General features: G+C 55.1%; 1 protein-coding gene across 1 annotated transcript in view; it reads right to left on the reverse strand.

The window, feature by feature from the left end:
• RPTOR (regulatory associated protein of MTOR complex 1) overlaps positions 1–12,813 on the reverse strand; it is a 316,057-nt gene that overhangs the window by 163,683 nt on the left and 139,561 nt on the right. The window contains exon 6 of the mRNA XM_035025828.1: positions 2,845–3,020. Coding sequence (XP_034881719.1) covers positions 2,845–3,020 — 176 coding nt within the window. The remainder of the gene's footprint in view (positions 1–2,844; positions 3,021–12,813) is intronic.

Genomic DNA, 12,813 nt, shown 5'->3' on the forward strand with positions numbered 1-12,813 from the left:
GGCACTCCTGAGATAATGCATCATGTCGTGGTAGGGTGAAAGCCCACACCCCGGTCAGAGGGCAGGGACCCACTCGAGACTATGTGCGGGTCGACTGGCGTCCAAGTGACAGCAGTGAATGCCAAGTCCTTCCTGACCAAGATGGAAAAGAATGTGCTGGAGACGTGGGCGAGGGACATCCGCTCACTGCACTGGGATGTTGGGACCCTTGGGCCCACCTGGTGGCAGGTGTGCTGGGGGGTGAGGACGGGGTGGGGGGGGTACAGATTCCCTTCCAGGCTCCTCGTGCCTTCTCTCCTCCCTCCCTTTCTGCATCTCCACCACCTGCCCAAAAAACCTGCGTAAGTGCCCCGTGAGAGTCCCATCAAATCAGCCCCAGCCCGGGGGCGTGGGGGAGGCGGAGGCCCGCAGCACAGCTGGCCCGTAGCCTCATTCCTGAGGCAGGGGGCACAGGGGCAGGAAGGGCAGGAAATCCTGAAGCAAGGGGCGGGAAAATGAGTGGATACAAGGCCTGCTCCCCAGGAGATTCCAAGGTGCATCTGCAGGGGCTCCTGCCCACAGAGTCCCACCTTCCTGCTGCCGCCTTTGACCAGACGGAGACCAGACTGGGACCGAATCGGGACTGGATCGGGCTGTGGAAAGGCCTCAGTGTGGCCCAGCCTCCCCGTCATTCCATGGATCATCTCCCTACAGCACTATTCTTACTACGTCACATTCCCACAGAAACACCAAATGGACTCCCCCTGCCCGTCCTCCAAGTCCAGGTCCGTGGCTCAGCATTCAGAGCACCCACATCTGACACGGTCCAGCCCTGACCTACACCCCTCCCCACACCTTCCTATGTGATCAGGCTGACGCACGTGCTCACTCTTCTCAGACACGCGTGTCACCCCCGGCGATGGCCACCCTGTCGGGCTGCGTCTCCTCCACGTGTCCCGCTGTCCCTCAGAGTGTCTGCGTCCCTGGGAACATGAGAGCTCCTGGTACAGGCATGCGTTCAGTCCTGACCCCAAGCTGCCTGCGACACTCAGATGCCCTCTGCCCCACGTCAAGGTTTCATGTACATCATTAATTTTCAGGCCACAGCTTGTCTCCTCAGCTAGACTCTAAATCTGTGAGGGCAAAGCACTTCTCTGCATCTCCTACAGCGCTCAGTGTAGGTTTGAAGTACACTGTGGGACTCAGTAAAGTCTGTTTTGGACGTTGAATGGAATGAATGGACTCCTGAATCATCTGGACCGCAGATCTTCCTGCGGTCGCATCATAGGGACCTATAATCTTTCCTGGCAGCCACCAAGCAGTGCAGACAGTTACAAAGAAAACCTCACAAACCGCCTCATGAGTGAAGACCCACATTCAAAGAGCTGCACCCACGTGGAGGGGGATGACGGGTGGAGCCCGAGTATCCTCCTGGCGGGCTGGCGCCTGAGTTTCCACCTCTTCCCCACGTCCTGGGAACATGGCCGTGTTACCCTCAGGGAGCAGCACCTCTGCCAACCTGTCCCTGCACATGGGAGCGTCTCTCTGTGTGCCGCCTGCCCTTCTGGCCTATTCTCTGTCCCTCCCGGCTGCCGCCCCGAGCTCCTCAATTTTTCCTTCCAGCCGATCCAGGCTGCAGCCGCCCTCCCCTACCATGAATCCCATCCCGTGTTCCTTCTTCCTAGGTCTCCACTGGCACGTTTTTATATTCCGCTTCGCAGTCTGCCTTCTCCTCCTGCATCTTCCTTCATTTCCCCATCACATGCCCACGCTTGGGGCTGGATGTTCGGCAGCTTTTGTCTGTGTTGGCTGTGCCCCGTGCTGTTGATTTCTGCTTCTCGGGGTGCAGTGGAGAACATCCCTAAGCAGTGCTGGTCTGTGTCAGCTGGGGGATAAGCCCAGGCCACTGAGGGGTACGGTGGGTCACCCCTTTGCTGGGCCCTGTGGACAGCTCCCCCACCCCACTCACTGCTCAGGGGTAAGTCACCCTACAGGAGGCTCTCCCTGGGATTTGGGGGCAAGGGTAGGGGGTGGCAGAGGGGTGCTGCTCAGCCAGCCTAGCACCATGAATCTCTCACCCCGGGGGCGCTGGGCTGATGGGGAATATTGCTACAGAAGCCAAGCAGCAAGTCCAAGCTTCCATCCAAGCGAGCAGCTCGGGCCTAGTCACTGACTGTGCTATCAGCCCCCAGGGTCCACATGTGTTTCACTGTTTCTCTGGACTTGTGGGAAGGACCAGGGGTCTGTGTGCCTCCTGGTAGAAAGCCCTGGAAAGCGCCCCCAGAGCCCAGGCCACAGCACCCATTTGTGTGCTTCCCTGCGCCTCCTGGGCCTCTGTTGTCTCCCAGCTGCACACCTGCTGCACGGAAGCTTCTCAGCAAAACCTAACACGGAAAAGGATAGAACAAAGGAGCGGCAGGGTGGTCGGCGGCAGAAACCTGATTTGGAGGCCAGAGCCCGCACGTCCCATGGTGGGTCCTGTCAACGACGTAGGGTCTTTGATGCACCTTCTACAGTTTGGAGTGTCCCACCCATGTCATCGGTCACGTTCTCAAGAACATGGACCGCAACAAAGAGCGCAGCGGAAAAGGACCGTGATTCAGTGGACTGTCAGGGATCAAACAGCACTCCCCGTCACGACAGCCCGCGTTCCAGAATGACCAGTGCTGCTGCTGGGACACTCCCACAGCTGACCGGCACGGACAGGTGCTCTCGGAACCACAAGGCAACAACCCGCACACGCCACTCACCCAAGAAGGAGAACGCTTCTTTAACTCTCCGTGAGTAAAGCCTGCACCTCGGGAGGCTGAGTTTACGCCCGTCACCCGGGTCTGTAAAACCCAGGTCACGGCAGCAGCCACTTACCAGCGCAGGGCGATTTTGATGGGGGTGGTGAGGCATGACGTGAACAGGTCGGCCGGGAGGTCGGGGATCATGGGCAGGAGCTCGTTGGCCTCACAGGCTGCCAGCTGAATGCAGTTCTTCATGGACGGGGGCAGGGGCATCTGTGCGAGCGGGTGGTTTGGGTTAATGGCAGCGACCTGCAGGGGAGAACATTAAGGGAAGGAGTGGCTTAGTGGTCGTGGACAACTACAGCGTCAGCTGCCACGTGGCCCCAAAGGAAAGACTCACAAGGCAGCCCCACAGCCCCCGGAGAGGCCTCTGTGGCGTGCCCTCCTGCAGCACGCGGCCTCACGCTCGTTACCAAGTTCCCTCTGCGGACAGCGCCAGGTGGGTCTCCGGGAAATAAGTTCACTCTACGGTTTTCCATGCTAAAGTCCCTCCTTATGCTGTGATTATCCCAACGTTCAGGTGTATTTCCCTCCGGGTCTCGCATGGTGTCTTAGCATTTATTTTAAAATCCAGTCTTGGGGCGCCTGGGTGGCTCAGTCGTTAAGCGGCTGCCTTCGGCTCAGGTCATGATCTGGGTCCTGGGATCGAGTCCCACATCGGGCTCCCTGCTCTGCGGGGAGCCTGCTTCTCCCTCTCCCACTCCCCCTGCTTGTGTTCCCTCTCTCGCTGTGTCTCTCTCTGTCAAATAAATAAAACCTTTAAAAAAAAAAAATAATCCAGTCTTTAACCCAGCATCACTTATTTCGGTGTGTTTACTGACAAGGGACGATGTTCAGGGTATAGAGAGTGAACACGACCACCACCGAATAGCAGACGGCAGAGTCTGAGCATGGGTGCACCCACGGCGGGGAGGCTGCAAACACACAGAGGGCTCAGTGCCCCGCGGCCGACCGGCTGGTTCCATGTTCTGCACCTCACGTCTCAAAACGTCCTGCTAACAAGTGTGTGTTAACTCTGTAACCAGGGAGGGGGCTCTTGTGTTTCGTCTTGTTTTGACGCAGAATTTAATTTCCCTTTGAAGCAGGGATAGTAATACTTGCTTGGCGTTTCCCCCCGACACTTTGGTCGGTAGGGGCCCCGGAAGTGAAGCCTGGAGCACACACGTCGTAGGACGAAAGGCGCCACGCGAGTTACTGTGGACTGAGGGGCAGCCTCGTGAAAAAGAGAATTCACCAAAATCTGGGGCCCTCAGACAACCGAACCACTCTGGCCAGCGCATGGCCTGGGACCCCTCCCCCGCTACACAGGCAGCACGCGCGGCACTCGTGTGGCAATCTGGGCCTCCGGGCCTCTGCCACGAGCCCCCCAGGGAAGGGCTTCCGCGGCGGGCGGCAGGGTGGCCGGCGGCACCCCCGGGAGCCGGGGAAGGCACGGTGGCAGCAGAGGGCAAGCGGACAACACTGCACGGCGGCCAGAGGGGCTTCGCACTTCCCGCCCGTCAGCTGCCTGTGGGACAAGGCGGCAAGGACAGGTCACTAACACGAAGAAAATTAAACCCCAAACAATGCTGGTTGTGCGGGGCCCACACAACGTCCGGGACCTCGGAGCCCATGCACCCACAAACAGCCACAAACTGCCTGGAAGGAGCGCTCTTTGCCGTGGCCCGAACGCAGGCGGCCCCCACCCCCACGAGAGCAGCGCGGTGACGGCACCCCTCCCCTGGCGCCCGGTCCCGAGGCCCCCGCACGGTGAGGTTCGAGAGCGCGGGCAAGCGGAGGGGTTCCTTGGGTTACAAGCGCCAGAGGGGCAGGACTCCCTCCTCCCGCTGTGGACCGTCGCGGCTCCGCGAGGAACACGAGGGACCATGGCTAGTCATCGCCGGCCACGGCTTTGCGTCCTGCCTGGACCGGGCTGGGCATGACTCTCCGCGTCTGCTCCTCACGGGCCAGCCCTGTCTGCACAGTTGTCGACATCTCCCTGAGCTCTTTCCCTGTTACTATTTCACGTGCTTTTGAAATCAGCCCCGTAAGGTAAGTTTTATTTCCATTCTTAGAGCCATTTCACGATGAGGAAGAAGAGCCCCCAGGGAATGGCGTGTGCGACTCGTCCCTTGGTCGGCGCCAGCGTCACACAAGTATGAGGCCGCTCCAGGTTCCGGGCTGCATCGGCCCCTCTGGACGCTGCTGAGACCCCCAGCCCGGACACGGGCGGCGCTCTGCGGGCTCTGCCGACCAGGCCCCTAGCTCCCGTGCAGCACCCTGGTGGTGACGTGAGGTGTCACCACACTGCTGATCAAACATTCTTCACCTCAAACTTCTCAAATGCAAAGTAGTAAAGGCTGCAGCTTTACTAATAACCCATTCTGCACCAAGAGCATTATGCCCAGAATACCAAATACTACTACACTCAATAATAAAAAAAATTAAACTTTTAATAAAAAATACAACTTTTTGAGGAATGGGTTTTTTTTAATGGTGGTAAAAAACAGATAACATGAAGTTTACCATTTTAACCATTTTGAGCGTATGGTTCGACGGCACTGAGTACATTCATTGTGCAGCCCTCACCAGAGACTGGGTTTTTAAAGCAAACGGGGGCACCTGGGTGGCTCAAGTTTCAACTCTTGGTTTCAGCTCAGGTTGTGATCTCAGCATCGTGGGATGGAGCCCCATGTCAGGCTCTGCACTCAGTGGGGATCTCCCCCCTCCCTCTGCCTGTCTCTCTGCCTACTTGTGCTCCCTGTCAAATAAATAAAATCCTCCTTAAAAATTAAATTAGAAAAAAAATTCTCTCCGCCCGCCCACCCCCACACTCGCTCTCCTTCACAATACATAATAAAGCAGAGAGGAAACAGACGGCAGAGTCACACCCCAAATCCTCTCCCCGCATCCCGCTCCCAGCTCAGACAGCCGGCGGAGCACCTGCTCGCCAGGAGACTGGCTCCCAGAGCTGCTGTGACGGCCCCACCCAGAAGGACGTGGGTAGAGTGAATGAACTCCGAGTCATCTGGACCAGAGATCTTCCGCACCAGGTGGGTCTGTGGCCCGTCAGGCCTGAGTCACACAGCAACACCGGGAGGCTGGCAGTGTGTCAGAGGGCCAGGGCAGGGATGGGGGGGACGCTCTGGCCTTGGCACTGGCTGCAAGTGCCCCCTCCCTGGCTCCAGAACCGGGCTGCCAGGCTCGGGCAGGCCTGGCAAACCTCCGTGGAGTCCGGTGGGAATCGCTGGTGGGCAGCAGGCTTTCAGGAGCGCCAGTGCCCACACGGAGGAGTGCAAACAGGGCTGACTTCAGAGGGGGATACGGCCATTATGTACAAAGTAGATTCCACATTCTCATTTTCCTTTTCAGAGAGACGTCTATTTTCATAGCAGAAATCCTGGAGGTTCCCTGGTTTGAAACTTCAGGTTTATGATTTGCTTCTGTGTTAAGCTACCTCTTTGACAGAGCTGAGAACGGAACAGCAGGCCCTCCGGCCACAAGCACGGACACTGTGGCTCTTCTTGTGTCTTCAATGAGCATCTGAAATCTCACGCCCCCTGGGCCTGGAGCACCCACGTGCTGTGCGTGGCTCGCAGGGAGGTAAAGAGGAGGGCGGTTCACACACCTGCCAACACGGCGGAGCTCGGCAGGTTTGATGAGGCCTCCCCTGGCCGTGCAGAAGTCTGTCCTGTCTGGTCCACGGGCGGTGCTCCCAGGCACTGTCAGGCGGTGAGGGTACGCTGTCTGCACCCTGGGCCTCACCAGCATTTGGCCCAAAGCCCCCAAAGCCCCCGAAGTCCTGGGCACAGGAGGTACTCTGTGGCTGCCTAAGGAGGAAATGACAGGTACGTGGAGGAATGTCTGTATTCCCAATATGTCCACTAGAAATCAAATTTCCCAATTCAAAATTGGCATTGACAGAAACCCCGATGACTCCGCAAGCCCCTCGCAGCATGCCGTCGCATAAACAGGAGAGATGATCTGCAGTGACCGGGCGTCACCTGCTCAGCGGGAGGCGTTCGGTCACAGTCTCTTCCTCCCATCATGCCGCCGGGCACACAGAAGGAACACGAAAGCTCTGCTTTAGGGATCATTATGCTGTAACATTATAAAAAATGACATCCAGGGCAAAGGATTCCACCAATGAGTCACTGTTTTTTGGGCTCGCTAACCTAGGAAGGCAAACACCTATCTTAATGAATGAGTTATTTCCCAGACATTGTTTTGGTTTTGTATTTATCTAAGATATTGACCTTCTCATCGAACTTACTCTTTGGAAACAGCCTGCACGTATGGTAACCACCAGCAACTCAGACAACTCTGAAAAGCCGCCCAGGCACAGATGTGAACAGCACCAGCTGGGAGCCACCACGCACCCTGAAGGGCATCCCGGACACGCACCTTCACCCAAGGGGGTTTCTCCCAGGGAATCTAGAGACTCAAACACAGGAAACAATTTCCAGTTTCAAAACTCACTAGAGCCTTCTGGAGGATTTGGGAAGGGTCCAGAAAACTCTGGAGATGTGATACACAGCAAGCAGATCCAACAGAGACATCTGCTACGTGTCCCACACGTGTGGGTCACGCGGAGCTGGTGAGGGCCAGGAAGCACTCACCCCAGACGCACTGCGGCTGGGGCTGCCGGGGCACGCCTGCGTCTCGTTTTCTCGACAAAACTCCAACATCTTGCTGCTTCTGTTTCCCATGGACACACACATGCACGAGACACCTCTGTAACTTCAGGGGCCTTTACCAGGTGCATCTGTGAGAATAACATCCGCTGGTAATAACTCGGGTTCTAGCGGCTTCCGTGCTCAACTCAACAATGTCTGCTTACTGTAGACATCTTGCAAAGTGCAGAGAGACTGAGATCCATAAAGGACTCCATCTACTGCTGACCCAGCTCCTTCCAGAGAGTGATGTGGCCTCTGTCGTGTGACAGACACGGTGTACTAAAACCAGCAGCTAAAAGCAGCAGTTAATTTCTCAGAAATAACTTACGTAAGTTTCTATCAAATACTAAGTAGCAATTTAACAGCCCCGTGGTCCCACAGCTGGGGACGACCTGCTGTCCAGGAGGGCAGGAGTCAATCTTGTTGGATGAAGGCCTCCCTGATGCCCAGGAGCCCTCAGAGCTGCCTGTCAAAGGGCAGAAAAGAGCCCGTTTGTAGCAAGAGTGTCAGGATCACCCGCAGAGCTCACTCAAATGGACCACAGACTGCGCGAAGCCTCTTAGCTACTAGCAACCGAAAAGTTGTTAACATGCTCTAGAATCATTCTGTTCCTCAGGGAGGATGTAGTTCGAGCCTGCAACCAAATTCTACCCCCAATGACTCCTACACGGCCACCAAGGAAAGGAAAGGAGGCACCAAGGGATTCTGCAGCCTTGTACTTCAAGAAGAGAATTTCCATTTTTTGGCTCTGTGAGTAGTGCTGCTATGAACACGTGTGTGCACGTTTTTGTGTGAACATATGTTTTCAGTTCTCCTGGGTACAAGCCAGGGGTGGAATCACTGGGTCGCACGGCGGCTCTCACGGGTGAGGAGCTGGTAGGCTGTTTTCCAAGTGGCCGCACCACCTCACATTCCCGCCAGCACGTGAGGGCTCCGAGTCCACCACGTCCTTGCCAGCACTGAGAATCCGCCCATCGTTTTTATTTTAGCCATCTCGGTGTGCGTGAAGCATGCCTCACACTGTGGTTTTGATCTCGTCTCCCTGGCGAGGGATGATGTCCTTCTCCTGCCGTCTGGTGCGGGCCAGGACTGCCAGCACTGTGTGCAGTAAGAACAGCAGACAGCCCTGCCTCGCTTCTGATCGCAGTCTCCCACCGTAAGTATGGGGACGGCAGTAGGCTCTTCAGAGATGCTCTTCGTCCAGCTGAAGAAGGTCCCCCTTTCCCTGGTTTGCTAAGAGGTATTGTTCTGAAAGTGTGCTGGATTTTGTCAAATGCTTTTTTTTGTATCAACTGATTTGATCACACAGTCTTTCTTCTCTAGTCTGTTGGTGGGAGGATCCCATTCATTGATTTACCTACTAAGCCAGACTTGTATAGCTGAAGAATCCCACTCAGTCATCGAGTATAATTCCTTTTAGAGATCGCTAGAACTGATCTGCTCTTATTTGTGTGAGGATTTCTGCATCTAGGTGTGTGAGAGAGAGTAGTTTGCGGTGTGTTATTTTTTCCTTTGTCCTGTGTGTCCCTTTCAACAGCAGGGTAACAAAATTCCTTCCCCTTTCCATCTTCTGGACGAGCTTTGTGCATACCTGGTGTGAATGCTTCTTCAGATGTTTGGTACAGTTCTCCAGTGAAACCACCTGGGCCTGAAGACTTCCTTGTCAGGAACTATTAAGTTACAAATTCAATTTCCTTAGTGATTACTGGACTATTCACAGTATCTATTTCATCCTGGTTGGGGGTTTGGCAGTTTGTGGTTCTGGAGGAACTGGTCCATTTTTGGAAGCTGTCAAATGCCTAAGTATGAAGGTATCCAGGGTATTCCCTTCTTGTTCTTTTAATGGTTTGCAGGATCCAGATTCTTCCCTCCTCCCCTGTGTGTTGGTCCATGCTATTGAGGATTCCCGAGAAGCAGCTTTCTGCTTCATGGGTGTTCTCTTTCTCTGTTTTCAATCCCAGCGATTTCTGCTCTTACAGCCACTTTGGTCTTTCTGCTGGTCACTCTGAGTTCATCTGGTTCTCCTTTTGTAGCTTCCTGAGATAGTGCTGTGGCCTGAAAGTCTGAGCCCCCCCAGAGTGATGGTATTGGGAGGTGGGCTCTGGGGCCCATGCCTGCGTCAGAGAGGCCCCTTCCACCGTGCGAGGACACAGGGAGGGGGCTCCAGCGGAGAAGGCCTTCATTTCGGGTTCCAGGCTCCAGAGCTGTGAGCAGTGCACTCCTGTCGCTCATAAGCCCCCAAGTCTGTGCTGTTCTGTTATAGTAGCCCAAATGGACTCAGGCAGTAGGAACTTCTGACCCATCATTTATGTGTTGTTAATTTTTCCCTGACATTTTTGTGTTGTCTTTTTATCACTGACTTCTAGTTGATTCTACTATGGTTAAAGAACATACTCTGCGACTTCAATTATTTCGTATTTGCTGAGGCCTCTTTAAGACCCAGGATATGCTGTAGGTCGATGAATGCTCCACGGACACTTGCCGCTGGGGACAGCGTTCGGTGTCAGTTAGATCCTTAGGACTGACATTCCAACATAGACTGTTCTGTCTCCAATAAGAGCCGGTTTCATTTCCTCTTGTGCAGTGCACACGCCTTCTGCTTCTTCCTGGCCTCTGAGCTGTGTGCACAGACAGCACCTGTGTGCTGGTCCCCGCCCCCCCGAGGGCTGGCAGCCTCCCACCTTCTCCTCCAGCATGGCCCCGTGTTCACCTGCCTCATGCAGCCGGGAAGATGGCTGCCCCCGAGGCTCCGCTGCTCTGTGCTGCTGAGATCTTTGCAAGAGAGCGTGTCAGCCATCACCTCAGTTTCCTCCAGCTCTGGGCCTGGCAGGTGACACAGAAACCCCCTGTGAGAACAAACGGGCCGGGCAGAGGGGCTTGAACCACAGCCTGGGGCTCTGGCTGGGATCGGAGCTCCAGAATACTGAGAAATTCCTGGCATGTTTTAAAACAGATGAAATTAGATAAAACGATTAAACTCTAGATTTACCTTCAGAGACGTTCCCAGTTTTATGATGGCTGCAAACAGTATAGTATATTCATGAATCTGGATTAATCATTTTTTCTTTGTTTCTTTTTACATTTCATGGAAGTCAATCCCAATCAGAGACCAAACATATTCGATGAATCATGGACATATCAAAAGAAGGCAAGCAAAGGTAGTTTATTCAGATGTGAATCTACTTAGGAGACCACAGCTGTAAATATTTCCTGAACATCTACCTCAAATGAGGCGTCCCTGACGGGTTTACACAGCAGATCTAAATCACAGCCTACAACACCAGTAGAAGAGATACCGCGAGACAACACACACCTAATTGTCAAATTACCCGTGTAACACCCCACCACGTGCGGCCCGCTGAGGACGCGTGCAAACCCCGGGAAGTGTTTGCGAAGGAAGCAGAGGGGCAGTTACACCCCAAAAGGTGAGCGACTACGACACACGCTGCTCGCCTGTGGGTCCACACGATCCCATCAGCCGTGCGGGCTCTAAAACTTGTCATGCAGAGAAATCACTCCTCTTCCTCCCCGAGCCGTCAGGTTACCGGTGTAACCGGAGCTGACGGAGGAGACCTCAGTGTCCCCCACGACCCACAGGAGCGCACTCAGCCCAGCAGAGTTCAGGGGCTGGTCAGGCTCTTTCTGTTACACAGACGAAGGACTTAAACGTAAAATGCTCTGCAAACAGAACACGCAGCACAAGTAAAGGGAGGTGGAGCCCATCAGCTAAGACGTGCGGCAGCCGTGGCCCCGGCATGGGGAGCCCAGCTCTACTCCGTGCCTCCCCTGACACCACCTTCCCTCCCCCACGGCTCCGTCTCCGGCACCCACCTGCAGGGACAGTCCCGATGCCCTCGGGGCTGCTTCTCACCACGGCTTTTCCACGAGCCGTTCTGCTTTCTGGTCAGCACGGCAGCCCCCCAGAGCCCCCCGCAGACCAGTCTGCCCCACTGGACCCTTTCCTTCCATAAAGGATGGCTTTCTTCTCCCCAGCCGGCCACTGCCGGATCCCAATTAAAGGGGCTTCTGCTGTATTTGTTTTTAGATTAAACCACACACTCCTATAAACAGTTGAAATGGTAGCATTTCTTCTTAAATTACAAATGAAACTCTCTTCTGTTTTGTGTGTGTATGAGAACGTCAAGTACATTCTACATTTCTTATCACTATTAGTTTTGAAAACCTTTGCTATTATGAATTCGTACTGCTTACTATGCAGAAAGTATAAGTTATAGAGGGGTGAACGTGGCCAGCCTTTATTAAAAGGAGGGCAGGAAACTGTCCAGAATATGTGCAGAGAGGCAAGAGGTGAAGGGGGATCACTGGCCACAACCTGGAGTGGCGTGGGCTGGAAGACCGAGTCACCTGAACACCTGTCATCGACAGCCCACTGCTCACCTGCGTGCCTGGAACCGGGTGTCCTGCCGCCCCCCTGCCCCTCCTCCCTGGAAAGTACTCAGGTTTTCTTCGCTACAGAGTTACTGATGCACCTGGGGCAAAGCAGGGCGGCTAGTGAGGTGGCTGGCGCCCCCAAGCCCGCAGCCAGCCAGCCCCTCGGCCACTTCCCCGGCTGAGAATTCCCACCCGCGAATACACGGGGGCATCGCTTCAGTCTTCAACACGGGAGACAGAGCAGAGTCATCACACGCCTCCCGGATAAAAGAGAACAATCCACGTAAGCCCAAGAGAAGAGTTAGTACTTGGGGCAATGGACATAACGCAGGAAAGGGGGGGACGCCAATGATACAAATTAGCATCATTTAAAACCTAAAGAAGAACGTGAACACAGCTATCGCGTAACCGACCTCTCGTTTCTCCACCACCTACAGGTGACAGTTCTGAAGGTGGACGGGGTGGGGGGTACGAAGTAGCTGTGCTGGAGCGGTGGAGCTGGACGGGCCCCGAGCCCCCCAGCAGCAGCACCCTGTGTCCCCACCACCAGTGCTCAGAGAACACGGCACAGCCACACACACACAGACTCCTCGCGGAGGACAGTGGTCGCGACACACGCCTGTCTGCCGGCACGCTGGGAAGCAGCCTGTGGCGTCGGGCAGCGCCCACGGGCGCCGCAGCACTAACAGGACCCTGACGCAAACCGCAGACTCGGCGGTGAGGTCCACGGGCAGCCTCACAGTGTGCTGTCGGGACCGGAGTCTATACTTCTACGGAATGCACATTTAACACGTTCTTAAGAGACACGAAGAGTCTGCAGTTAGTTCTCTTTTGTCAGAATTACTTCGTTTAACTCTGTGACATAAAATGTAGTCACCGTGACGGATGCGTGATGATGTCACGTATCAGTTCACACACAGGAATGCCCATGGGAAGCAGGGTGGTTCCATCACTGTGGATTCAGGGGCACTGCGGGATCGAGTCTGCTTGTCACT

Source organism: Mirounga leonina, unplaced genomic scaffold (genome assembly GCF_011800145.1).
Source record: "Mirounga leonina isolate KUSES-001 unplaced genomic scaffold, KU_Mleo_1.0 Mir_197, whole genome shotgun sequence".
NCBI lineage: Eukaryota > Metazoa > Chordata > Mammalia > Carnivora > Phocidae > Mirounga > Mirounga leonina.